At 42.4% G+C, this 27,192-nt stretch overlaps 2 protein-coding genes across 11 annotated transcripts in view; one reads left to right on the top strand and one right to left on the bottom strand.

The window, feature by feature from the left end:
* The first annotated feature begins 167 nt into the window (after positions 1 to 167).
* On the top strand, positions 168 to 7,552 carry APC4 (anaphase-promoting complex subunit 4). Of its 3 annotated transcripts, none has more exons than XM_075689706.1 (3): positions 168 to 498; positions 1,739 to 1,985; positions 3,475 to 7,552. In XM_075689706.1, the coding sequence occupies exons 2-3, from the start codon at positions 1,745 to 1,747 to the stop codon at positions 5,565 to 5,567; spliced, it is 2,334 nt and encodes a 777-aa protein (XP_075545821.1). In that variant the 5' UTR covers positions 168 to 498; positions 1,739 to 1,744; the 3' UTR covers positions 5,568 to 7,552. The 3 variants fall into 3 exon arrangements, with proteins under 3 accessions (XP_075545821.1, XP_075545820.1, XP_075545822.1); XM_075689705.1 differs by having other exon boundaries at positions 173 to 415; XM_075689707.1 differs by having other exon boundaries at positions 204 to 286.
* Positions 7,553 to 12,839: 5,287 nt separating this feature from the next.
* LOC142579479 (choline/ethanolamine kinase) overlaps positions 12,840 to 27,192 on the bottom strand; it is a 145,773-nt gene continuing 131,420 nt past the window's right edge. For all 8 annotated transcript variants that reach the window (XM_075689711.1, XM_075689716.1, XM_075689708.1 and 5 more), the window contains 7 exons: positions 23,950 to 24,083; positions 21,853 to 21,963; positions 21,100 to 21,158; positions 20,508 to 20,592; positions 20,285 to 20,393; positions 18,993 to 19,190; positions 12,840 to 15,933 (listed from right to left, as the gene is read on the bottom strand). In XM_075689711.1, the coding sequence (XP_075545826.1) occupies positions 15,811 to 15,933; positions 18,993 to 19,190; positions 20,285 to 20,393; positions 20,508 to 20,592; positions 21,100 to 21,158; positions 21,853 to 21,963; positions 23,950 to 24,083 (819 nt within the window). In that variant the 3' untranslated portion in view covers positions 12,840 to 15,810. The remainder of the gene's footprint in view (positions 15,934 to 18,992; positions 19,191 to 20,284; positions 20,394 to 20,507; positions 20,593 to 21,099; positions 21,159 to 21,852; positions 21,964 to 23,949; positions 24,084 to 27,192) is intronic.

Here is a 27,192-nt window from a genome sequence, read left to right as displayed (position 1 = left end):
AACCGACAAACTAAATGAGAAAATGCAGTAAGAGCAATATAAAAATGGCTCTTACATTAAATATAAGTGCATTTTTAGTTCTTTCAAATAGCATTAGTAATATAGTCACTGTCTCATATGTATGTTTTGCGCTCACGGCATATTTTTACAGACGTTAGCACCTTTCGCTGTGACATCGTCACTTGCAAACATTCGCTGTGAAATTGCGTCCTGTTGGCAACATTGGAAAAATGTTTCTCCCGCATAACTTGGATGCAAAAATGTGTGCTTGAACGTTCGTTGACAGGTTGTACCATCGATCTCGACTTCAGTACAGATCAGTAAATTGTACATGCTGTGGTACAGGTGACTTCTCTAAAGTTAGGGCTCATAAATCAACCTGCAGATTAAGAAAACTGTACCGTAACCTGAATATGTGAGTCCCTATTTCTTCAGCTCCTCCCTCTATCTCATCTTCAAGTAAGGTGTTTACCCTTACTATCAAGTCTACGAATTCCGGTAATATCGACGGTAGCGGCATCGTAGGTTATTGTAGCGGAAACAACAGCGCAAAGGAGGGTACGAAGCGTAGTAAGGCAAACACAGCTCTGTATCACAGGCGCATGCGTCTCATCTTTTGCGCTGTTCGTTCGTAGTGTAATAAAAGCATGAACCGGTTCATTTCAGCTCACGCCTGCATTTCTGTGCATGCATTGCCATATGTGGTGGGATTTTCGAACTCATCTTGACGTACTGTTATGAAGTGCCCCACTTGATCATAGGTCCGTGCGCCGGGCCGATGGAGCTCTCTCACGATAAAACTTAACACGTCGTTACGACAAAATAAATTAATAAAAATTAAAACCTGTGTGTCGGCACATGCAGATTGCATTGCTCAAAGGCTCCTGTCTGTGAAAGAAAGGGTGGTGTGCGTTGTGTGTGGATTGGGATCCATAAACTTGTGGGACTTGGGAACGTGGAGAATTCGTAGGAGAGTTGGCCTTTATTCTTGAGCAGCATGACCTTGCTTTGAATATTTACAACCACATCATATCGTTAGTGATATGTTTTGTAATATGATGGCTCTTTTCTTTCTGTCGTAGTTACTGTCGAGGGTTCCAGCCAACTAGTCGCCATACAATCCAGAGAAAGCTCTATAGTGTAAAAGGGCATTGTAGGCAGAACAATGAAGAATGTGACTGAACTTCTTGTGTTAACCATGTCTGATCAGATTTTTCAGCTGTGATCTACATCTGTGGGCTATAGGGAAGGGTGGTGGTACAGAGTACGGCTGCATCATCATTCTGAAGGGGCACACAGGGTGAAGCCGAAAGCAACATTAAGAGAATTCACACAATTCAAAATAATAATGTGCGTGCCTTAACCTGTGAGCAAAGAGTGCTAGTTGGCACCACATTGTTCCTGTCCATCTGTGTGTTACGTGAGCTTTTAAAAAAGCAGGTTGCTGATTTACATGTAACAGGCTGTGCAAAGCTGAAGAAGAAACCATTAAAATTCTTGAAGCCATCATTTGAGTTGCACATCCACGACTGCTGTCTCATTGTCTGTTCTTTCCACTGCCCTGTGCTTCCCGTCAGCATCACTTTTGCATGTGCTTGTAAGCATGACAATGATTGACATGTAACAAATCTACATGGAACATGCTTATCTCGCAGCTATCATCGGAGATGCATAGTGGAATGAGTTGCACATCTGTGACTGCTGTCTCACTACTTGTACTTTCTTTTCCCCTGTGCAGGAGGTGATGGCCTCCTTCCGTCAGGTGAACGAACGGCATGTGTCGGCTGAAGTAGAGCTGATGCTGTGGTCACCACGGCTAGACCTGATTGCTCTCGCACTGAAACAGGGTGATGTGGCGCTGCACCGACTCTCATGGAAGCGTGTCTGGCTGCGCACACCCCCTGGTGACAAGGAGCATGATGTCGCTGTCCTTAGTCTGGCTTGGAGGCCCGACGGCAAGATACTTGCCATTGGCTATAGCACTGGTGAGCTCCGATGCAAACAAAGCAAGAATATGTATAAATGAAGGACATTCCCATAAAAAGCATTGTGCTCACTCTGGGTGCCTTATGTTTTAACTACGGATAAATTCCACAATCAACTTAACAGCTTCTTTGCAATGAAGGCTTGCACACATTTATCTTAGCGTTATATACTGTGTGGTAAGCCATGTGGTTGAAACAGACAATGTGTAGTACTATTTGGTTGCAATTGACATTTGATTATGGATGGAAATGAGTTAACAGTGGTGGCAGTATTATAAGTTTTCAAAAGGTGAATATTCAGAAGCAAGTGACATTGAAGCGAGACAACAAACGAGATGGTAAGAGACAAGGTTCTGACAGAACATGGTGCTAATTATGTGCTAGCTGGCTCTCTTCTGCACATTTGTTGGCTATCCTTCTATTTTGTTTGGTCTTTAAATTGAATAGGTGCTATTCAGAATGTCACAGAAGTATGACTCTTTCAGTGTTCACTGAATGGTTAATTGCGTTCAGTTACTGTGAAAAGCAGGACACCTTTCGTGAAATTTTTTCTGTTCTTATGACCATTGCGCTTTGTAGTGAAAGCCAGGTGGCATGAAATGTCCTCTAACTGAGGACTTTGATCTGGTTAGTACATAAACATTTGTTGAAGGAAGCTGCATGAGTCTATGTTATCTCGAGTGTATGCATAAGCATTAAGTGCATTGCCAAGGTAAGTAAGTACTCCTTTGGCACTTCAAACTAGGCCCGTTCTCGCTTCGACTTCATGGCCACCCCAAAAGTCACATGTGCTATGCACATCTACTGATGTTCGGGCTGGATTAACGAAAGTTAGCATCACTGTCAGACAAGTTGTTTACTATGGTAAGGATCATCAAGTTATCTACCAAAGGGCCATATTTCTGCTCGCCTGAACATGTTTTACGGAAAGTGCACATTTCACTGGAAAGAGCTGCGTGGCAGCACTAGCTCCTGTATTCTGTTGTGGCAAAGCTTTTCTGCTCAGCTTATACATTGTATTCATTCGGGATAATCAGGGTTCGCTAGCATCATTTGCTAATATTATGTATACTTTTCTTGGAAATTTGAACTAACACAGTGTTGTACAAAAGTATTACATTATGTTACACCAATTTCAATGCATACATAATTTGTACAATCCATTTCAAATATCCCCTTGATTCCCTAACTTGGGTGCATTCCGTGTTATATCATATGAGTGCAGCTTGCAAATATATGCTGATAATTTTGAAAGTGTCTCAGTCATCACTTGGCACAAATTTCAGAGGTGGCTCTGAAATGTGCTTTGCTATTACTTGCAATATAGCTTGGTTGCTTAAGTGTATTTCATGCTTTATAATTACTTCCTTGCTATTATAATTATTACTGTAGTAGTAGTACTTTTGACACTATAAAACTTCAATGTTCCAAATGCCTTCAAACCAAGGCGGCTGAGAAAAGTCAGTGCACTTTTATTTCTATATTTCAGGGACCATCATTCTCTGCAATGTGGAGAATTCAGACATAGTGCACACCCTAACTCTGTCTTGTGGGGTTACGTGCCTCTGCTGGTCCAGTGATGGCACCACAGCAGAAGATACCGAACTGCAATCGCGCATACTATACCGTGACTTCTCTTCTGCATACTTGCCAAAGCTGCCAAGCCTCAACAAGAGCTACGGCTGCACCTCGTCGGCCAAATCTGTTGAAGAGAATGTGGATGACTGCAAGATGCTCAAGGGACAGGAGGACTTCAACATCCTCGTTGTAGGTTTAGCCAATGGGAGTGTTTCCCTGTACGCCTATGGTGTGCTACTCTGCCTTGACTTTGAAGTGACACTTGCAGATCGCACTGGGGAGCATACAAAGAGGGTGATCTCTGCATGGCTGTCAGACCATTTTAGCAAGCTAACTGTAGTAGTTGAAAGTGAAAGAGATGGCGCTGGCAGGTGTATGTACCTTCACGTGTACAACGTTCCTCAACTGCGGGAGAAACGTGGAGAACTTCGCATGGTGGCCCTCAAGTATGGCCAAATAGCTTCGCTGGCAACTTACCTAACAAGCACTATGAGCTCCATTAAGGAAGCCTGGGAGGACATTCTCCTCGAAGTGGACTCCAAACTTGCTAACTATGCTCAGGAAAAGCGACGTACATCCAGCGGCACAGTTAGCGACGATTTTCTTGAACTGCTCATGTTTGGTACACCGTCAGACGCGCTCGAAAAGTTCTTGGTGCATGACCTCACAGAGAAGGGCCTCAAGAAGCTGGGCCACTCTATTGAGCTCTGCTACTCCAATGTGCAGAAGTATGTGCTTAAGCAGCTGCAGGGCGTCACACAGGCCGTCTATTTTCATCTGGCCGACCTTCAGGGCATGGCACTGTGGGAGGACAGGTTTGGAGCCCTGGGATTGCGTAGTGCAGCTGTCACGAATGCCCTCGGTTGCACAGGTTCCTTTCTCCTGAAGCTTGCGGAGTTGCTGCAGGTAATCGAAGTGAGCATCCGCAATTTCAAGGCTTTCTTCCGCTGGCTGTATGTGGTCATTTTGCGGCTCTCGGATGATTCTGTGCCGCCTGAGGTGACCCGCATATCGCAACAAGAGATTGTGTTTGTCGCGGAGTTTCTGAAGGAAAACTTTGCAGTCGAATGGAGTGAGGAGAATCGGTTGTCTTTCAGCCTGGAGAGAGTTGGGCAGTACCTCAAGGATGAGCCACTGGTTTTTCCACTGCCAGCACACCTGAACGCCTGGCTGAAGTTTCTGGAACAGAACCCAGCTGTGCTTAACTTGGCCATCCCCCACCATTCCAAGAGCTCGCTTGTTCAGGAGCACAAACAGCTTGATCGGGCAGCCACAGATGCATTTGTGGGTCTCACGGATGCCCTCAGACCATCTGTTTCAATGGAAGCACAGGTTGCGCTTGCTACTATGACGCACCCCGAAAGGCTCTCTGTGCTGTCGCATGTGACTTCAAGCAAGGATGACTGTATCTACACCTCGTTTGTGCCATGCCGCACGACGGGACAGGACCTCTACTTGGTCAAGCATGTGACAGCAACGGGAGAGTTTTTTGTGGCCCGCCTCTACTTTGAGAAATTTCGACACATAGCAGATGGGAGTGATGCAAAGTGCTATGTTGTCCTTGATGCTCAATTCTACAATGAAGATGTTTTGTCAGTTCTGATGTGCAAGGACGGAGAACACACAGACTCCAATGTTCCTTTGCTTGTTCAGCTGGGCCTGAAGCACGTCCAGAACTACTTTAAGCCTTTGCAAAGATGTGTACCCCATCATGTGATACTCGTAGAGATGGGCATTCAGCCCACTGACGCTGCAAACTGTCTAGAAAAGATGGACTTTAGGCGGCTCGAGAAAATGCGCGCTGCCTCATTTGCTGTGAGTGGTGCGCGGAATGTCGTGTGTGTGCTGTTTCATTCCCGTAGGCGAGTGCGAACATTTGAGATGGATGTAGAGGAGGAAGACGATGAAACTGGTGATGAAGATGAAGAGGACAAAGATGCAAAATTTACTGCTGAGAAAGACATCACAGACTTTCAGGATGATGATAAAGAGAATAGTTTCTGAAGTAAAGCCTTGTGTGAATCACTTAATGCTTGCCAGAACTTTGTTGGATGGTACGCTTACATTCTTAGTATGTACAGCATTCTCCCTATACTACAGAGGTGTTCACGAGGTTGTGACACAGTTGAAGCTTTATTACGAATCATGTGTCGTGATTTCATTGTTTTATAATATGACACTGTCTCAGAACTGATGCTTCGAAACTTCACTAGCATTCACCTAAGTTCTGCGAAACAGTGAGTGCCCATACCACGTCACTCCCAGTTGTATTCAAACGTGGCATGCATGGCATTGGCATCACAAAAAGCAATTAATTTATTTATGTTAGAAGAAATTCTCATCATATAATCAGAAGTTTGCAAATCTGCTGACCAAAAATAGCTCCATGCTTTCAATATGCATTCCAGTATAAGATGGTAACCCATTTTCTGTCACATTATTCTGGAAGAGCGGCTGGTGCATTGGTGGCAGACCTTCACTTTTCAAGTGTGCAGAAGAGAGGTAGGCAGATGTTGTCTTTTCTTGTTCTCTCCCACCCTCAACTGTGTACTCGGTTAAATTTACTAGCCTTCCCTTGCCCTTGCAACAGCTTTCTTCAGTCTTCTTTCAAGATGAAGACGTGCGGCCGCTCACACTATTGGGCTGTTCTAATGCTCCGGTGAATTTTTCTAGTTAATCTTTAGCATTGCTCTCAAATGTTGAAGATGGCAGGTGATGCAGATATAGTGTAAATTATACCTAATTTGAGTTAGCTTTTGAACATTTGATTACAAAAATACTGGCTGTATACAGATTTTTATACAGTAGACTTGTTAATTCGACTACAGCTAATTAGATTTTTCAGGTAATTCAATCCCGACCGAAGGTCCTGGGTCCTGGCCAGTGCCCATGGCACCAAACTTTAGTTATTTTAATCCTGAATTTAGCTTTCGCTGGATAATTTGGAACACGGTTGGTCATCACGGTAATCACCAATGGTGACCGCATGCCTGTGATGACTGCAGTGGTGACTCCAATAAGCGTAGATAGAGTCTGTCTCAGCGTCACTTAGGGTGCAGTGCATGCATTCACATCACCCCCCAGTAAAAATGTTTATTTCTGGCCTGCCCCAGGAACATTTGAGAGCAAAAACAGCAGCTCAAAATTAATTACAGTATTTACCCAATTCTAACACACACTTTTTTTTCTACGAAAATTTGTCTGAGAATTGCATGGGCTGTGCTATCGAAGTCAAAACTGCGTTCGCGACAGTGTACCATCAGAGCCATTGCCATCACAAGATGGCGACCATAGATGGTGACAGAACAAGTTCACACATAGTTGCATAGAATGACGCGATGTGCCACTTTCCATCTGGTTACGAAAGCATATTTAACCAATTAGTTATTTTATGTTGTCATGTCACGTGTTCTTTGTGTTTCATGCGTGTCAGGACCAGGGTATCATACCAGAAATGAACTGAAACCCGAAAAAAACAATTTTTGCTTGAACCATAACTGAACCAGAATGTAAAAATTCTTTTCACCCCAAATTTCAGCTGAAATTAAAAAATAATGGTTTTAGTTCAGGCTGGCCACTTTTTCTGGAGCTTTTCAACCACGCATTGCCTGCATTCGTGGCTCAACTGTGCTACCTCATTTGTAAATATGCGCCATCTTCCCCTGATTATAGAAGTAGCAGCACAATTATCATAGTTTTCAACAGATCCAATTGGAGGGTAGACATGTTAGTATTACACATAAGCATTTGATAGTGGAGACCATCTAATAGATTTGCTTTAGTTGCAGGCCTACATATGAATGATCAAATAAAGAAGAGCTTCCTTAGTCGTGGCTTTCAGTCGCGCATGTTGAAGTAGGTGGAACACAAATGAGATATTGCTTTTTACATGTGCTTCTGCAACATGATTTTGAAATTGAAACTTTGTTTGCCTACTATGACGGGTTGTTGCAAATGTTTGACTATTACAATAAACGGGTATGACCTTCCCTCTTGGTGATGATGCTCTTGAGAGAAATGGGAGAGAGAAGAGGAACTAGCACAAAGGGCAAGTGAAAATTGCATGAAAAAAGATGTCTTGCAGAAAGAGTCTACGATAGTCCGGGATCCTCTTTCTGGACTGTGGTCCCCCTTTGGACCTCTTCCATTCTTGAAAACTTGCAGGACAGACATTGCTGAAAACTTGCGTCAGTGGAATACGAGGCTCACTTTCTGATGTTGCACCTCAAACAGCGATCTGTAGATGTGTCTGGTCTGCTGTGACAAGAAGTCTTTTTGGAAAAGAGAGTGTCAGCCTCACAGGTGTTAGAGTCATGCCTGTGCTTACTTTTCGTCTGCAAAATTTGGCCGCTAATCCGTGTTTGTGTCAAATAAGTTGTGGGGGCTGCATCCACAAAGAGTTTCGTTCATTCTCTTTGCCATTGGCTGGCCACCTTCTCTTATATTATTTCCAGCAACAGGATTGGCTGAAATTTTCTTCTAGCAAGTATTTTAGCACAAGAGCTTTTCATGAATACTGGCACATTGCCTGTATTCACAAAGTCTCTTCGTTAGTGCCAATTAACAACAGGCAGTTGAGCAACAAAAAAAATGTTTCTGAGCCTTTGAACAATACATAATGTTAACGAAGTAAACCATCAAGACTCAGAATTTTACTTAACGCTGTCTTGGATTAAACGCAGGGAATAGGCCATTTGTACACTAACACATATTAGTCGCATCCTATGCTGCTTATCCTCATCATTGGCCTTCGTACCCCTAGCTCAAGTAAAACTCTTGCTTGGGCTAGTTGGTTCATGCTTGAATTAGTAAAGCAAGGCGCAGAAGACCAGGACTCAAGAAGAACACAAAAAACAGGACCGGCGCCACTCGAGACTGGCAAGCTGAGAGGCGCCGGTCCTGTCGTTTGTGTTATTCTTGAGTCCTGGTCTTCTGCGCGTTGCCTTTACTAGTACCCTTAGCTATTTTCTTCTTTCTTTTGCCTCTGCAAAGAAGAGTTGCAGGCTAGATGACTCTGCATTTCCTCAATCGGTTCTCTCTTTTGCACTAAAGCTTCACTTCACATAGGTTCCAGTATTGGTGTTGGAGCTGCCTAATTCTTTTTTAACTACTAACTACATGGGGCCTGATGAATAACATGTGCAGTTTTGTTTGTGCAGCACAGCAGCAGCGTCTAGGCTTCTAACAAAATTAATTTATGCGGTTTTTCTGTAATTATTCCTGGGTAATGCAAACTAACTTGAACTGGTTCAAACCAGTTTTAACAGTTATGTTTTTCACTCCGGAGTTGAGCCGAAACTGAATTGTTCTTGCTGAAGCAGAACAAAATAAGTTTTGGTTCAACACTCTAGTCAGGGCAAACTAGCAAAAATGGTTAGTGCAAGTGTGGGCCACCATATCGTTTACGATTGTTGCGAAGTCATCAGGATAAATGCAGAATATAAAACACGCTATGTACCGTAGAAATGGTGGCATATGGTGGTTCTTCATCAACAGTCATAAAGTGCTGCATCAGAGTGATGAGGCTGGACATTAATGAAATAAATTTCCCTTCTGTAAATATTGCTGCTTTTTGTCGTTTTATTATTGCTGGAATCAGGAGCATGCTACGTTTTTCTTACTAAATATTGGGTGCACAGTTTATTTCTGCTTTGTTTAGGAGCTTTAACGTCACTTTCACACCAGTTTTCTACTTTGAATGCTTATTAAGAATGTGCACATTTGATTCGTGGATGTGGTAGAGCTGGGGCAAACACTGCCAAATCAACCAGCTGTGTGTACTGATGTTTTTTCTGCCTCTCGTTTTATTTGACCCACTGGATAATTCGACCAATTTCATTGGTTCCATTGGTTGAATTAGCGGAAGTCAACAGCATCATATCAGGTAGATGTAGTAACATTTTCTTCAGAAGTTGAAGCAGTGTCTATGGATGCAGCTGCTTTATGGACAAAGCACACAATAAAGGAATGCTGTTTTCAAAAATTGCAATTTGAGAAAGGCTACACAAATAGCTGGGGTGCCCTTGCTAGCCTAATCGATGCATGGGAGTGGCAGGCTCTTGGACACCGAAACCAGCACCTGTGAGACACTGACGAGACACTGGTCACACAGGAACATAAACGCTAACCTGCTTAATTAGCCATGCAACCTAAAATATAGCTTAGCCAAAACGCCCAGACATGATACCTGCAAAATGTTTGCTGCATTGGGACCCTCCTAGCTGACCTCCAAGGTGGAGCTGGTTAAATTCCACATGAAAAACAATAGCGACAAAATTACTGGCAAACACGCAAAGAAGTTATGTACTCAAGTGAAGTATATGCAGGTAACTTTTATAACTCTTGATAATTAAGATTCCAAGCAAATTTCAAGGCTCTGATCCATGCTGCATTGCTGGCCCCTCCGACATTGTTGCTGAGCATGCTGCTGCATACTGTTGGCCTTTGTCATGGACTGGTCATGGAAGTCCCCTTAATAGCTTCATTGTAAAAGCTGTCATCCACCTGAGCATAGCACAAAGCTGCATGTAGCTTCGTGCTGCCATCAGGCAGATGAAATTTTTTTTTTTCTGCCACAAAATTTTTTCCACCTTGCAGATTTCTGCCCAGCTGATTTGTCGTGTTCCATGTCCCTACACTTTGAGTTGTCAATCATTTCTGCCTCGCTCTACAGTCTAGTCTCCTGGTTAGCCTAGATAGCAGAGCATCCACTCGGAAAAGACATTAGTCCCATCTTCAATTCCCGAACCTGGATGAATTTTTCTTCAACTGAGAAGCTTTCCTTCTGGTAAACCCGCATGGGTTTCCTTTGCAGCCTAACACTACTCTCAAGTGGATGAATTTTTTTACCTTTTTATAATCTAGCTCTAATAGGCATAGAAACATACTGCTGCGGGGCCTGCAGTATGTGCACTGCAGTGAAGCAGTCACTGTGCAGAGCTTGCACAGGTTGCAGTATGCACTGAAGTGGCTTGTTCTCTCACTTTCTCATTTGTATGTTTGCAGTGTAGTCATACTGCAGTGCGAACAAGCCCAATCCTTCAGTCTTGAAGAACAGCATACCTGCTAACTCTACACCCACAAAGACTGAGGTTGGGGCTCGTTAGATTTTACAAATGTTGGTTCGAGTTTTAAAAAAGAAATACATATTCTGTTCGTTAGCAAAAAAATTTTAAAGGTGTTCAAAGATGTGGCACAAAATTGCTAAGAAATTCATGCAAGAAATAAAACCTACCCCACCCCTTTGGAGCAGCGCAAGATGCCACATGCAATGATTGTTGAGCAGTTGCTCAACCTCCTCTCATCTCCCCATCTCTCACTGCCGCGATGCTCCATAAGGAGAGAGAGAGAGGATAAAAGTTTATTACCAGCCCCAAATGTATGTGCCTTGACTCCTTAACCCCATACGTTATAATGTTCCTCCATTCGACACTTGACTCAGTGCCACCGCTGCAGTGCCACCGCTTGACAGAACTGGTTACTGTGCTTCGATGACACTCCACGGCAATTTTTTATAAGCGCAGAGTCTTCTTCAGTTGAGGGGTGCCACTGTGTTCAATTCAGTGGAGTGAAGTAAGCACTTTTTGGGAGTTAAGGATCATTTCAGAATATGGGGGTTAGTCTTCAAGCATTTTCTGCATGAAATCCACCAAGGATTTTCAGAGCTATGGTTCGGAACTCTGTCGAGGGGCAGTCCACTCTTCCCGGCGATTTGGTTGGAGCGGTGGCATCTTGCCTATACATTGTCTCTGTGTGTTCCCTGGCTGGGCATTCCCCAAAAGTGTAGTTGTTATTCATGTATGCCTCAAATTTTCACCAGTTGGGTATACCTTGTAGTCTGTGAAAATAGTTTGTAGCTTTGTGCTTTCCAGTTTGTGGTTTCCTTATTACTGCTTAGTGTCTGATTACTATTGTGCATGGCTTGGGATGTTGGTGTGGTCTCATAGTTCCTGAAGAAGAGCCCTTTCTTTCTAAGTATAATTCTTTTCTGTGCAAGTACAGGTCGTAGGTGGTTGGCCAAGGAATCGGGGGACCCAGGCAAATTTATTTATGGGCTAACACATCTGCTTTGCCATTCCCCTCAACTTCCTGATGACCCATTTGAGAGTAACCCTCAACTTGTTTGAACTCATATGGTATTTGAAGGTTTTAATATGTGCTGGTTGTGTGTTCCACAAGGAACGCCTACGGAATGCCATTGTTAAGTGCATATTTATCACAAAAAAGGTCTGCGCTCAACGTAAACTAAAAAAATGTGCGCTACTCCATGCTTATTTCACCCGGTCACGTGGCCGCGGAATATTTACGGACTGCAAAGGTCACAGGTTGGCAGGCAGAAACACGTGTACGGATCACCACTCTTGCCTAGAGCGCTTGTCTGGTATACTGTACTCACTGCGATGGCTTATTTGGCTTAGTGGCTATGGAATTGTGCTGCTGAGCACAAGGTCACAGTTTCTTTTATTGGCCACATCTCGGTGAGGGCAAAATGAAGAAACTATCGTGTACTTCGATTGAGGTGCACATTCAAGAGCCATAGGTGGTCACTATTAATATGCAGCCCTCCAATATGGTAAGCCTCACTTAAACTTCAGAATTTATAATTAAGGCAAAAGCTTTAGATGGCTCACAGGCTGAAAATTTGGCCATTTGACATTGTGTCACCCAAATTGGGAGTCAAACACTCAACTTTTGGTGGGGAGTCAAAACCACATAACCAGAAGTAATAACACGTTCAAATGGTGAATGTCAAGTAATTTAATGAACGTTTTGTGAGCATCCAGGATTTTGCCTTCCATCCTCTTTAGCGTATGCTAAAGTGACTGTCAACTTTTTTTCTGGCATGTTGCAGGACAAGGAAAACTTTTTATTTTTCTCAATTTTTTTTCCTGTCTGATTTAAAAGACAATGCTTGTAGGCAAAAGCAGTCACCTGGACATGCAAGTCACACACTTAAGCTCATTGTCCTGAACATAGTGTCTTTCAATCCTTCAGTGCTGAAACATGCAACTTCTCTTTTTCTTTCTACCAGATGAATGCTGGGTGTCGCCTTCAAATCAACCCTTTGCTGCACTGATAAAACATGAACAGTCTTGCTCGTTCTTGCGCATACCATGAGTGATAGCACCAACACTTAGCAAGTTTGACCACAGTGCATAGGAAGACAGAATATATACCTGTAGAGCTCATCCAGCAGGCAAGCAAACAAGCTCTGAAACCCAGCAGCAATGTTCAATAACTGAAGTTACTCCAGGGAAAGCGTTGAGACAAGGAATGTAAATCACAGTATCACCTTTATTTACAGACACATCACAGTGTACATCGAGAGAGCTCGTGTGAAAAGCTAAAAAATAGTTCAGTCTGGGAGACTAGGTCATGAGTAGTACCAAACTCAGAAATGTGTGACACAGATAGAAACTGCAGTTTCCAGGAGGGAAGGGGGAAAAAAATCCACCTGCAAGTGGTCCTTCCCAGCACTATTATGGGCTTTGTCTTAAATGAACAACTCCACACCTGTCAGGTGAACAGGATTCTTAGTTGTTGAAGTGACACATCAGCTGCAGTACATAAACAAATCACAAAAACATTGCACTTGAGTAAGCAGGAAAGGGAGAAACAAAATTGCACAGCAATGCTTAAAAACATGCAACACACGGATCTTGAAGGATGCTACTCTTTGAAGCTATTTGCAACCTCAAATCTCCCGCTAATTAAATGCTGCCAAAACATTGAGAACACACAGGAACATTGAACTCAGAAAGAGCAGCACAACGTGCTAGACCAAAGCACTGCACCTGAAAAATAACACTGAAAGTGGCAGTAGGTTTCCTTCAAGTGTGAAGATGTGTCTAAATGTGAAAAAGAAGAAAAAACGGCAAGGGCACGTGGCATCACTCAGTTCAACTAGAAGCAACCTATGCATAGTACATATATCAAATATTGTTCATTAAACAAGCAATTTGATGCTAATGCAAACCACCTAAATACTGTTCTCATTTTGTCTTGTAAACTGTCAGATGTAACTTTATACAATATGGGGTTGTCCAATATGAAAAGGAACACCTAATCAGTACTCGAACAACAAATGCAGCACATGTAATAGTTCTAATCTCCCTTGCTCGCACATGGCGAGCAACTTCAGCATTTAATGATACGTCTCATGCCACCCCTCACCATTCTGCAGCAAAAACATTAACTATACTCCTCAAAAGCATGCCAGATATTCTTTTTCCTGTTGGTCGCCCAAACACAACTTCTGTTGTGCAAATGATAAGGTGGCAGTTTGCACCAAGTGGATCTGATGGGGCTTTGGGAGCATGCTCCTCGCACCCCGTATATAAAACTCTGGCTTCAGTGTCGACAATCGGTGGAATGTGGGCAGTGGTCAGAGCAGCTGGGACAAAACCATCCCTCCAATTGGGAAAAGGAAAGCCCAATCAGCTTTTTCGCTCATTAACTTTGGTGGGAGGGAAAGACAAACTGTCATAAAAAGAAAAATGCAATGACTAGAGCACCATTCTTGTTTCTTTTAGTGATCCGGTGCTTCTCACACTCGCTGTCTCTTTTTTGCTTAAAGCATTATGCTCAATTCTATTGAGTCAGCAGCCCTGTGCAATGTAGAAGACGCTTGCACGACAATCTTGTACAGCCGACTCGCAATAACAAGACAAAAATGTACATGCTCAGAAATCCGCTTTTGTCGCCTACAAGTGCCGTTTGTTCCAGTCCTGTCAGCAACACTTGCATGCACATACACTTAGAGATGGAAAAGTAACCCACACTGTATGTTAAAAGGAACGCATACTCTAGCACGATGGCCACTGTTGAGGCACGAAAATACTACAAGCAGCACAAAGAGTCAATGGAGCGTAGTACTGTGCTCCAGCCACATAGAGCTTTATAAATAGTGGGAACAAATGGCTTGCACCCTGGGCTTTTCTTGTTTGCAGGGCAGATGGTCCCTGCTAGTTTTGGGTCCAGTATTTATAAAGCCCCATTTTTATGCGATGACCTAAGGCTGTTGAGAACCACAATACAAGTCATGTGTGACAAGGTGTCCCGTCACAAGCTGCACCTCACAATTTAAACCATGTAGTACATAGCATATGTGCTAAGAGCTTAGCGCAATGACCCTTTCACTTTTCACACCCGCACCACCTCAAAAGGTGCATCACTTTCATCAGAGAGCACCGTGCACCGGGCAAGGTATTGTCAGATAAAGACAGCACATAATGCACGCTAAAGGCATTTTTGCTCCTTTGCCCAAAGACGGCAGGAGCTTTACTACAGTGCGGACCCATTATGCTTCCACTAGCACTGCAATGTACAGTGCGTGTAGTGGCACCTTTTTAAGCTCCTTTAGAGGCAAAAAAAAAAAAAATGTGTTGAAGTGTGGCACCTTTCACCTTTGTAGCTTTCCTACAGACTCCTTCACACTCCAATCACGGGAACTTTACTCAGCACTTTTAGTAAGGCACACCCAGTGCTTTTCCATGCACAAACACCTCTCTGAGGCCACTTCCAAGCACACTTGAGGAAAAGCGGTGAAATGAAACGATGGCTCTGGGAGAGCCTAGCTAAGACACAAGAAGGGGCAGCAAGACACTTGCCTCCCGAGTACAAATAGTTTGCAGCCAGGAGTGAGTGTGTTCGAACAGCACAGTCACCCAAACTGGTGCTGAAGTCACACTCCCCCTGCACGATGGCAGCACTGTCTGTGGAAGAAACATGTTCAGTTCACTTCCACAAAAATAGGATGACACTGGTGAAATGTTTCGTCACCACACATTGTCTTCACAGTGGCACATGGACATGAGCAAAGTGCCCGTAGTGAAGCTCTTTTCTCACAAATTTCAAACGTAAAAAAAAAAGGAAGAGAGGTACCGGGTCCCTTTGGTCTATTCATACAAGCACACAAACCCATACCAAATATGAAAGGACAGATGTGAAATGGCCAGACACTCGAGACAAGTCTTTTTCATGTTAGCCTGGTGAAAGCCTTGCCAGCAAAGCGCACACAGCACATGATAAAGCAGTTCAGACTCATCGAACATGCCTCGCCACGACATGAAACATCAGCCATTCTCTTGTTCAGGAAGCTTAAGAGACTTGGTTTGGGATTTGCACTGTGAAGGTGGTGGATGCAATGGAAGTCTTCGGCGTTGCTCAGTCATTGCGCACACCTTGAATGCACCAATGAGGAGAGGACTTAAAGCAGGCATCCAGGAGACAGCTGCTCGTTGATGCCCTACGTGTTGACAACCCTCTGTGATGTATGGTTGGGGGAAAGTGCCACTTTTGGCGTATCGTTTCCATGGAGCAGTTCACACTTCAGTGCCAAGAATGCATCAAGTCGTGCCTGGCCATATTCCTGCACAATAATAAAACAAGAGCCACAGATTAAAAAGGGGTGTCTCAGCAGTGACAACTAAGCAGCAGGGCAGTCCAAGTGCCTACATGGATAGCAGGTAGTGCAATGCAGACAGTGTGCTCGTCACCACAATTAATTGTCCCACTAGACATTACACCATGGCAAAAGTGAAAGTATCGCCAAAAGAAATCAATCAACAACATGAGCCCCTGAACAGAAATGGAACGGATTTGCGGTGTTTTCTTGCTGGGGTTCAAGTAACCCACAATCGTGTCAAGTAGCCTGCAATCCCAGAGAGAAGAGCCAATATTTCCTTTCCATTCATAACCTACTAGAATAATGCATGTCATTCTGTCTTGGACTGAACATCTCCTTTTCACTTTTAGTAATCATATTGTTAGCTACAGGAATCGATACCCTGCATTTCCACCACTTGTAAAGAACCGCTTTATTCCAGCCAAAGTTGTGCTGCCACCACTAGAATCAAGCTGAGCAGCTGATGATGATATATACAGATGAACATGTACAATGGATGATATATGTAGAGATGATGAAGTTGAAAGTCAGGCATGTGTTGCACTCACAATATATGTTATTTTTATTACATACGTGCATCCCAAAATATTGTGAAAGTTTATGAAGAGTGCACAATCGGGAAGCTCCGTATTATCTCTCATTTGAAGTTTAACAAACGCACATACCTCAATATGTGTATATTTTGCTGCTGCCAAAAGGCAGCCAAACTGCTACCATTAGGGTGTTTTAGCATAGCAGGACAATTATATCATCACTGTCCCAGTTATGTGCCAGCCTTGTGCATAGCAGATAAACCCATACCAAGCGCACACCTCGAAAGTGCAGCACTGTTTAGGTGGATGTAAATTAACAACGGTGTAGAGTTATACTATGATAAGCACCCTATTAGTATGCTGTTATTCCAGAAAATAATCAAGGAAGTGTCATCAAGCTTATAGTGCAATCCAGTCTTTCGTCTGCACTGCAATCAATTAAGGACAGCTCAAGTTCCACAGCATGTAAAACAAGCCAAAGACACAAACATGCTATGATGCGAAGAACTACACAACATCGCAAGTTTCAACCTTCGAAGTGATGCTTTAATGGGGGCATGCAACAATATGCCAGAGCTTAGAACTCCTGTGAAACACAGAAATGCTAAATTTCTCATTCTGTGCACTAGGAGAAAAAGGAGGCACTGCCTACTAACACCTAGCACAACAAATATAGCCCTAAACATGCCAAATGTCATTTCAAGCACATATTAAATACCTGGCTTGATTGAATTAAAGCACTCTTTGTTGAATGTATTTCTATATGCTTTTTAATTTCACTTGTACACAGTCCAAACTACTACATGCAGGGACACCCAACAGCCTCACATCTAATTTGAGACTGTCGAGCACACGCAGCAGTACAAGTCAACCATGTCAGTACAGCCACATCAAGAGCTACGAGAGCTAAATACGACCAACAGCTCACAACCAGCCCTACGTGTTTGGCTCCCTCCTCGCTTACACCAGGGAGAGTGGTACACAGACTTTAGCTAGCCCTGTGACCACGACCTAGCGCTGGCAACCCATTTTATTTCCTTTCCCTTTAACCCTTTCCCTAGAACAGGCTAATGAGCCATCCCTATTTGAATACAAACATAGATCCTCCTAGTATACTCAAAACTAATAACTCTGGCACATTTGGACACGGAGGCTTAGCCGGTGCCAAAACCAGGCAAGCTATATCAACTTTTTGTTTACATGTTGGAAAAAAGAGGGTCAGAGGAGATTAACCGATGCAAGATATCCGGCTGCAGTAGTATGACAGACGAGATGTAAAGCATGATGGAAACTGTCAGTACAAATTTCAAACAAAGCCTTACGTTACTTGGGATGAAGCCCACTTTCAGTTTTCCCCCTTATTGCTGAAAAAGTTTTCGCAAAATATAGCATTTTCTTTTCACTGATTATGCTTATTCTCGATGTGTCCTGCACATTCAGGTAGATAACATTTTTTGGGGGTATTTATATGTACAATCACTAAAGGGTTAACTTTAAGTCAAAAAGTATGGTCTGCTCCTTCTGTGAAGAGGTGGTTCCTGAGATTCCTGGTTTGGGCAAATTGAATGTGCGAGCCTAATGAGTATTCCTTCCAAAGCATCCAACATTTGCTCCTTACAGCCTGTGTTTGCTAATGTTAAGCCGCTACAGATGTGCCTTCATTGCTTGGGTGAAGTCTGAAGGCTGCTGTACATGCTGAGGATCCACTTGGAAGCCACAAATCGTTAAAAGAGTACTGACATGATATTTTGACTATCAGTTTCTTTCATTAAGTGAAAGTCCTTGACCTCTAAACCCTAGAAAAAATAGTGACAAGCCTTAGTATGCTATAAATAATGTATTACAATAAATTATTTTATGGACAACTATGGTTTATTTTTCAGGAGGATATTGTGTCTTAACATCACAACACAGTATGTGAGAGCACGACATTGCAATGTTTTGACACTAGCTCCGGCTCATGCGGCTGCCTCACACACTACGACATTGGCACTCGCAATGAGTCATGGCACACGAGGCAACCGAGCAAGCCAGAGTGAGCGTCAACACATGACAATGTCCTGTTCCCACGTGACCACATACTGTGTCACGACACCACGACACAGTATTCTCCTGGGAAGCAAAACGGAAACTGCATGTAGAAAATCTATTTTAATAAATTATTTACAGCACTTTGAGATGCGTCACTATTTTTTTGCAGGGGTTTGGAGCTCTAGGACCTTCATTTAACTCAAAAAATGAATAGTCAAAAATATAATGTTAGTGCCCCTTTAGAAGACCATGCACTAAAAAACATTAAGGAAAAAAAAATGGAGCACCATGCCTTCTCCATTCCCTGCTAAGTGCCAATTTTTACTTTTTCACTACAAGCAACACTACAATTATACAGCAGCACAGCTTTCACCAAAGCAAAAAACAATGAAGAGAAAGAAAAAATGAAAAAAAAAATGATTTCTGCAACATGTGGCAATGGTTGGGTTGGCAGCATACCCAATAGCCGAACTTGATCTTCGACGTGTGAGCGTTGAAAATGCTCCAGAGAGTCCAGAAGAGGTGAGACGCCAGCGCAAAGATGCGTGCCTCATGGAGCACATAGTCTACGGTGCAAAGGTTTGGTGGCTGCTTAGGCTCAGTCGTCATTTCCTGGCACTTGGTGTATGTGGTCAGGTATCGCTCAATAAACAGCCGCTGAAAGGGAAGCAGACAAGTGAAATAGTGAGCTTGTTTACATGTGTTCAAATGAAGCAGTAACACAGCAGTGATTGTGATGAGGTAACGGCGTGGAACACCTGGCCTGAAACTTCATTACCTGACCGTACTACGAAGGGAAGCATACAACCGACAGCCATTGATTGCAGCTGTCACTAGCAAGGACAGCTCTTTAGTCAAACAAGACAGATAGCAGCACATTAATATCTGGGCAGGGCAACCTAACACAAACAAAAAAGAGAGAGACGAAGGAAACAGACAAGATGTGTGCTATTGTTTAGACGTCTTGTCTAGTATTTCTTTGCATGTTTCGTCTATTTCCTTTGTATGTGCTGCATCGCACTGCAGAACCTGTATCGATGGCAATGGGAACACAGTGAAACCACTGCCAGCTGCTCAACTAACGTGTCCCCCAAACAGTGTTAGAGTTCACGTAAAGGAGGCATGACAGTCCCAAAGATAAAGAAAAAGATTGCAAAGTCCTGTGCAAATGAACTTGCACAGAGATAGTTCAGCATGTACATGTCACAAACTGCTTTTAAGCATATCCTCAGCTACCACTGTTCTAGCTTGGAGTTTTTGGCAGCTACAAGAACTTCAAAAAAGCTATGACAAATGTGCTGATAATGACAGCTGCAGTAAATTTAGCCACTCATGATTATCAGAGGGCCCAATACCAGGTAATTGTGCAGAACCATCGACAAGGAGGCCAGGCCATTCCCGAGGCGGCGCATGGCATGGGTGGTGAAGAGCTTCGATCTATGCCAGAAGGCCTGCCAACAACTAACGAGTTTCGTAAGTGGCAGATTTCAGCACAAAGGCCCTGTATCCACTAATACGTAAATCTAGACTGCATAGCAGTTCGGTTCATAAAAACTAAACAAATTATAAGCTATGGTACATGTGCTCATATAAATTCACATAAATCAAAAGATTCTATCTCCATGCATCAATTTTTCAGCATGCCTATTGGTGATATGCACCATGCACAAACCTAACCAAGCTATCACTCAGACCTACAAGCACGGTCAATGAGTGTCTCACTCTGCATGGTTAAGGGTGCACACACATACCTGATGCGCTACAGATGGATAGTCTCCAGGCTGGGCCTTGAAGTAAGGATGCTCAGGGTAAGAGTAGTCGTACATCCATTCGCAAAAGTGGTTTGCTATGTCAAAGCCCCTGCCAATATACATAAGGAAAAGGAAGACAGGATGTTGGAAGCACCAGTAAATGCCTGCATTTTGGCTGCACAGAAAACGACAAACAATGCACACACTGCAATAAAACACTTACCTATAGTTGTAGGCACAGTACTCGTAATCGATAAACACCATGTTCTCTTCCTTAGGACCCGGAGCATCCATGAAAAGAATGTTTCCTACAGAAGAGAACCAAGGATAGACAAAAGGAAACACTCCTTGACCTCTGTGACAAACAAAAATCTCAGATCAGAAAAGAGCTCTTACTCTGTTGCATCAGTGGAACAAGTTATAAGAAGAATATGCACACCGGTTAGCTTTCGGACTCTCAGAAACGAGTTATTGCATATAGAAAATTTGCTAACAATGCTGCAGTTAAGTACAGTTTAAAGGTACAGGTATGGCCCACAAGAGTGCTTCCATCATGCATAAAGTAGCCTGCAAAACATTTGTACTGGCTGTAGATAAGGGTGTGCAGATACTAACCTACTGATGCACTTTGTTCTCTCGTTTGTCCCGTGTAATATCTCTGCCCCACTCTTCCTTGTACTGGTGCGAACACAGTGCACAGGAGTGACAGCAAGCATTATTCCCTTCTGAAGGTTATTTGGAGTACATCCTTAGTGCAGCAATTTTAGATGACATCTGAACCAAGGTAACCACAGTAGCACAATTTGCAGGCTTACCTTCCTGAAGGTCATTGTGGCAAAACATAATCGGAGACTCGATCTTTCCCAAGAACTCCCTGCAGTTGAACATCACACAAAAAGTCAACATACAGAAATAAACTATCCGAATAACAAAGCAGTGACAAGCATGTGAATATATATATATATATATATATATATATATATATGTATATGTATATATATATATATATATATATATATATATATATATATATATGCACTATTGCATTCGGCTTTCAAGCAATGTTTGTTTGGCCGAGTATGTTTGCAAAGAAATGTTGATCCCACACATTCAAGAAGCTTGCAAATGTAAATGCACGCACAACTAGATCCTCAAAACCTGTCACAAATGAACAGAAACATCACCCTTTTTCAGAATGCCTAGCAAGTTTTCACAAATTGAACAGGAGAAAAGCCTGCTTTTATAAAGAATAACGTCTTACAGCAGACAGCAATAGACCATATGCTGATTGATCATCGATAAACAATGACTGGCGATCAGATTATATATATGCATGCAATCAAACAGAGGGCACAAGAAATAAGTGCATGCTTTCACAAAAAAGCATATTTTACCCTTAACAGCAAATTCAAAATTTTGCCTTGAGTGCTGAGTTACTAGGGATGTTCAAACGAAATGCATTAGACTGATCAAAAATAGTATCATCAAAGATAACCTTACAGCAACATGCGTTCAAGAAAATCCAGCAACTACATTCCTGCATGCAACAAACAAACAGTTTTACTCACTTCAGCCAGTTGACTTCAGCTGCAAGGTCAGTCATGAGCAGCTTGACAGCCATAGTCTGCTGCTTAATGGGCACAGTGTCCACCTTGATGGAGTGTGCATACTTGAGCCACCTGCAAATATGTGTATGTGTGTGTGTGCACCACAGGTGAGAAACTTGCCCTCAGTACATTGGCACAGCAGATGCAAACAAATACATTACAAGTTTTTCTGCTAACATGAATTATGTGTCAGTGGGTGTGTGCTTTTTTCTATACACACCAAAGCAGAATGGTAGCTGCAGTGCTGGTGATCCCAATGCCCTTATATTTACTTTTTAAAGCAATAGCTTTCTTTAGTTACTTTCCTAGGTTTTCACGGTTACTGTACAGCACACCAGCACCCAAGCCAGATGGACATTTTTAATGACACTTTGAGCAAGTGCACTTTGCCGCAGCGAGTGTATCTTTGCCAGTGTATTGCTAGATGGGAAAGGAAATTGTAATTTGGAATTGATGGCATTGTCAAATGGTAGATCAGCTGGCACATGATATGCTCATCCGATGTACGAGCTGCAAAATAACACTAACATGATTAATCATCACAAGCAAAGACGAGACACCATTGCACCTGACACCCAAATGATGCACTGCATGTTTGGTAGTGCCGAGAATGGCGAAGCATCGACGCCTAAGAAACAAGATGGCTTTTGCTGGCTAATCAAGAATGACAGTTTCCATAAGCAGGGACGCTTATAACATTTGAAATCTCAGAAAGGTGCTTTTAGAATTAGTTTTCTGACCCAGTATTGAGTACTGTTTTATTTATTTTTGAAGCGCTGCTATTGAGGCCACACACTTTGAAGCAGCTAAGCAAGTTCAACAAATGCACTCGCCTGCAGGTGGATTCTACAGCAAGAGTCGCTAAACCTGTCCATATGACAACCTGCAAATGACATGAATGGTGACGTGCACTCACTCTAAGTGACACAGGATTTGCTAACATGGCAGAAGGTAACAAGAGTGAGGAGGAGGAGAGTAAACAGTGAAAAACGAAGCCTACGCACAGAGGAGGAGAGAGGAAGGCACCTAGCTAGTTGGCACAGGCGATGATGTCACACACAATCAGAGGAGGTAAAGAGGGCGAGTGCCAGGATGCAGCCTCTCTATATACGAAACACAGCATGAGATGCACAGCAGGGCAACTGGAAAGCTATCACTGACTTTAACAGTCATGGTCAATGGCTTCGGTCAGAATTTTTTATTTACAGCATACTGAAGTCCTAAGCGCACAAGCAGGATCCGCAAACTACAATAACAAAGCACTAAACAGAAGAACAGAATTGCTCGCCTAACATAGGAAACGAAAGAACTGTAAAAGATAGCAACAAAAGCTGCAATGAATCATGGCAGGCAAGAGTCAGGTAATTGTACACAGTCAAGATATGGAAAAAGGCTTGGCATTCCAATCATTCATAGCTCATAGAAAAAAGAAGAAAGCCAACTTTTTTTATCCCAGTGACTGTTAATTAGGTCCAAGACCAACATAAAGCATACATTTATAGTAACACGAAAGGGGAAATTGTCATCCACCCAAATATAGCATGAAGCTACAAAGGGTTCAAATCCTGGACTAGGGTGAATTTTTTCCTCAACTGCAAAGCTTTCTTTTTGAGAAATCTGTATGGGTTTTCTTTGTATCTTTCGTGCTACATTCAGGTGGATAACGGTTTTCCTTTTATGGCGCTTCCTCCACTTTGCGGGATTCCACAAAACTGATTTGCTCTATGGTAACAGTCACCTTGAAATGTTGGTTTGTGCAACACATACTCTGGGCTTATGTGCCTCCCATTCATGTGCTTTCCACACAATAGGACAAGGTATGCTGCTCAGGCATACGTTTTGTCTTAAAGGAGGTGCACTTGTCTGTTGCCATCAATATCTGTTGCTAGTCGTATGGCCACATTTGGTATCGTTCTAATGTCTCATGTATATAAAGATCTTGACCAACAACTAAATGCGAGCAGCAGCAGCAGTGAGGCCCACAGATGATGATGACGCATGGTGTTTTTTGTTGCAAATGCCACAGATGGCTAAAGAGTGCGAAAGTGAGGACAATACCTGTTCATGTTGTTGAAAAGCCAGGTGGGCTCCTTGACCAAGGGGGCTTGCAATACATGGACTCTTGCCAACTTTTTTGCAATAAGCAGCGATATTTCCGGGTCCTTCAACTGCTGGAGCGTCAATGCCCGCGCCTAAAAATACCAAGGGTCTTTTGTTGAAAAACTAGCAATTACAGCAACTCTTGGTGAAAGCCTTACAACATGCAAACTTCTGCATACAGTCTCAGTCTGTATTCAAAGCAGACATATTCATAAAGGAACCACAGAAGAAAGCTATGCTTACATAATTTATGTACAGCAGCAGTTTAACACCAATAGAACAGAATGTCCAAAAGACAAGGTAAGTCAGCATCCTGATGAAGCATCTTGAAAGAGATATTTCACACAGCATGTTTTGGGGGCACATCTATGCAGAGAAAACCAAGGTACTATCACACTGGTTTCTAGGTGGTGATGTCACATGTGAAAGGTTGTGAGGTTAAAATTGCTTCAGTGTAAATGCAACTAATAAGAACAAAGTAGCCTGTAATGCAAAAAAAAAAAAAAAACGGGAAAGCTTTTAGCAGAGTTTGTTTAGTCCCAAACTTGCTTCTCGAAAATTTTAAAAGGAGAACACATGACTACCTCCGATCTGCATTCAGTAAGTGCCAACAATGCCGCCAAAGCTAATTTGTAACTGTTTATATAGTAATACTTCCAGCAATGTTGTACATGTGTAATCAGAAGCAATTACAAGGGAAGACTGCCTGACACAACACTAGTGACTGCATTTAAACCAAATACTTTGTTCTCCCACTGTACTGGCCCCTTGCCTTTTATGTACAAGCACAGCTATGGTGCCAATTATATGCTTTACATTGCTCTTATAGTGCCTATAAAGACCTACTAATTCTCTTGCCAAATGCCACCTTTTTAATTAAAAGAAAGAAAACACATTTTAAAGCCTCACTTTCCAAAACAGTGTAAACTTTTTGGTTTACACTAGCTACTAAAACCTTGCAACTGTGACCACTTACAACAGCCTCATCATGCTGTTAGCAAGCTGGTATTGGCACTTGTTCTAAGTACTGCTGATGGCTTTCCCATCAAACTACAGAGAAGCTACATTCTGTACCTTCATGCTACAAAGGTGTAAACCACACTAAGGCATTCTGTGATTAAAAGCTGCTTCTGACAACCGACACCTATCAGAAATCACATTTTAGGTACATGTATGGCATTTGATCTGGCACACGGGGGACAGGGGACAATCTTTTGTGTGTGGATCATAATTTGAAGTGTTATGTCTCACATCCATCAACAATCTTGAACCATCCTTGTGGTAGCAGAGAAGTTTAACATTTGCCTTATTTCTCTGCCCATGCTCACTAAAAAGAGTTGTGTGCGCTGGCTAGAATATAGAATACTCACGCTGAGCAAAAATGTATTTTAGGCTGGTGCCGGCAGCATCAGCCATTCGAGAGCAATGGAAGACATCATTTGGCATTTCACACCGAGCACACATGCAACTTGGTCTGCAGGATACAAAAAGCCATAAAACATTTTCACCAATATGTATCCTATCTGGACCACCTGAGACTTAAATTAGACTTCAGCACAAAGAGAAATCATTGCTAATGGCTCGAACCTTTAAACCTTAACATATAAGGCCCCATACCACACACAATATTGTAACAGCTGGAGTAGTGACTTTATGTATATTTCCATGCAGGATAACATGTCAGCAATGTACAAAGATAAAATTTCTGAATGTTATAATAACTGAAGTGTCATAAGCAAAGAATATTATTGCTTGCAATTTTCCACAGTTTGAACATATCTTGCAAGATGCAATAGAATGTTCATGTACATGGCAATACTATTAAAGTTTTCTTTAATTATGCTATGTGCTTATCTATTAAAGGAAATCACATTTCCTAGCTTTGTGACGAAAGGTTGCAAATTAAGTTTTTAGTGTCAAGTTCATTCAGAAAGTAAAAGAAATGCTTTATTAGAGTTGCTGAAATTTTCATCACTTGTTTAGATGCAGTGAATTCCCTAGAAAGCATAGCCTAAAGCTCCAATCTTAAGGTACTTTATACTAATATTCCTGTACTATAAGGTAACTGCTATAAGTAACTGGCACAATATTGCTCTCCAAATTTCTGAACAGCTTGCCATCATGGATCATGCCCATTATATTATTTCCTCAGTTGCATCTTAAATCCCTCTGCAAATTACAAAGCGTGTGGTGTTTGAGTAAAAAAACAGTGTCATGAGCAGGAGGAAAGGCAAGGAAAGGCACCAAAATAATTTCGGCCATCTGTGGTTGTTTAACATACAGCAGACTGCCAGTAGAGCCAACTGTAAAAGCTTTTGAAGCATGAAAATTACTAGAGCTAAGCTTCCTTGAAGTTTTCTTATTCAGTTTCAAATTCATACCTACAGTGTGACAGTCATATAGAGAAGAGCACAATTTGGATTTCAATACTAGTAGGTACTTAAGGTTTCACTTTGATAAATTTTTTTGTTTTTAAATCTCATGCTTGGTCTTGGTCTGTGGTGTATGAGAGTTTCTGCATTCTGCTCTAATTAAGATGTGGCCATTATGACCACGATTCCAATAAAAATAAAAGATTACCTTTTTCCAGTAATCACCCCACCATAATTTGTGTCGTCACACATCTGGGTGCTATATGTGACGTTCTAAACGAGCAGTTTGGATATAAAATGCAGATTGCCTGCCAACTTTTTTACTCTGTTTTTGCAACCTAGGCTTGCTCGAAATACACAATTGAACACACTTTCGTCTCTCAAGTCTCAAGCTATTCAGCGGGATGATATATTAATCACCTGCATTGCCTCAGCCGACTTCCCTCTCACTTTACAAAAAGCACGCTGCCAGTTTTATTGACACAGGTATACAAGGGGTATCCGTTAGATACCCACATTTTTGCTCCTACAAGCTGAAACAGAAAGTCAACGATTTGGTAAGTACGTTAAACTAAACAAGAAACGTCTGCTGCATGGTGCCAGATGTGTTGGGCTCAATTTGTGTTCAGTGTTCTTCAATATAGTGTCAGGATTGTCAACAACAAGAAAGAACAATGTGCAGTCATGAAATTTTTAGAGGCAGAAGGTTCAAAGATCCACTAAAACACACCAGCGACTGGCATGTGTGTCTCAAAAACAGCGTGTAGTGCATTCACCCACATCCAACCCAAGTCAACTCCTTCAGTACAATCATTATGTTATCACAAAC

This window comes from Dermacentor variabilis, chromosome 4 (assembly GCF_050947875.1).
Source record: "Dermacentor variabilis isolate Ectoservices chromosome 4, ASM5094787v1, whole genome shotgun sequence".
NCBI lineage: Eukaryota > Metazoa > Arthropoda > Arachnida > Ixodida > Ixodidae > Dermacentor > Dermacentor variabilis.
Note: the sequence above shows the minus strand (reverse complement) of the source record. Positions and strands in the feature narration are given on the sequence as shown.

Bases quoted from the DNA above. Each gene is read 5' to 3' on its own strand.
- APC4 (XM_075689706.1), top strand. From the start codon at position 1,745: ATGGCCTCCTTCCGTCAGGTGAACGAACGGCATGTGTCGGCTGAAGTA. The intron at 1,986-3,474 runs GTGAGCTCCGAT...TCTATATTTCAG, and splicing joins TGCCATTGGCTATAGCACTG to GGACCATCATTCTCTGCAAT.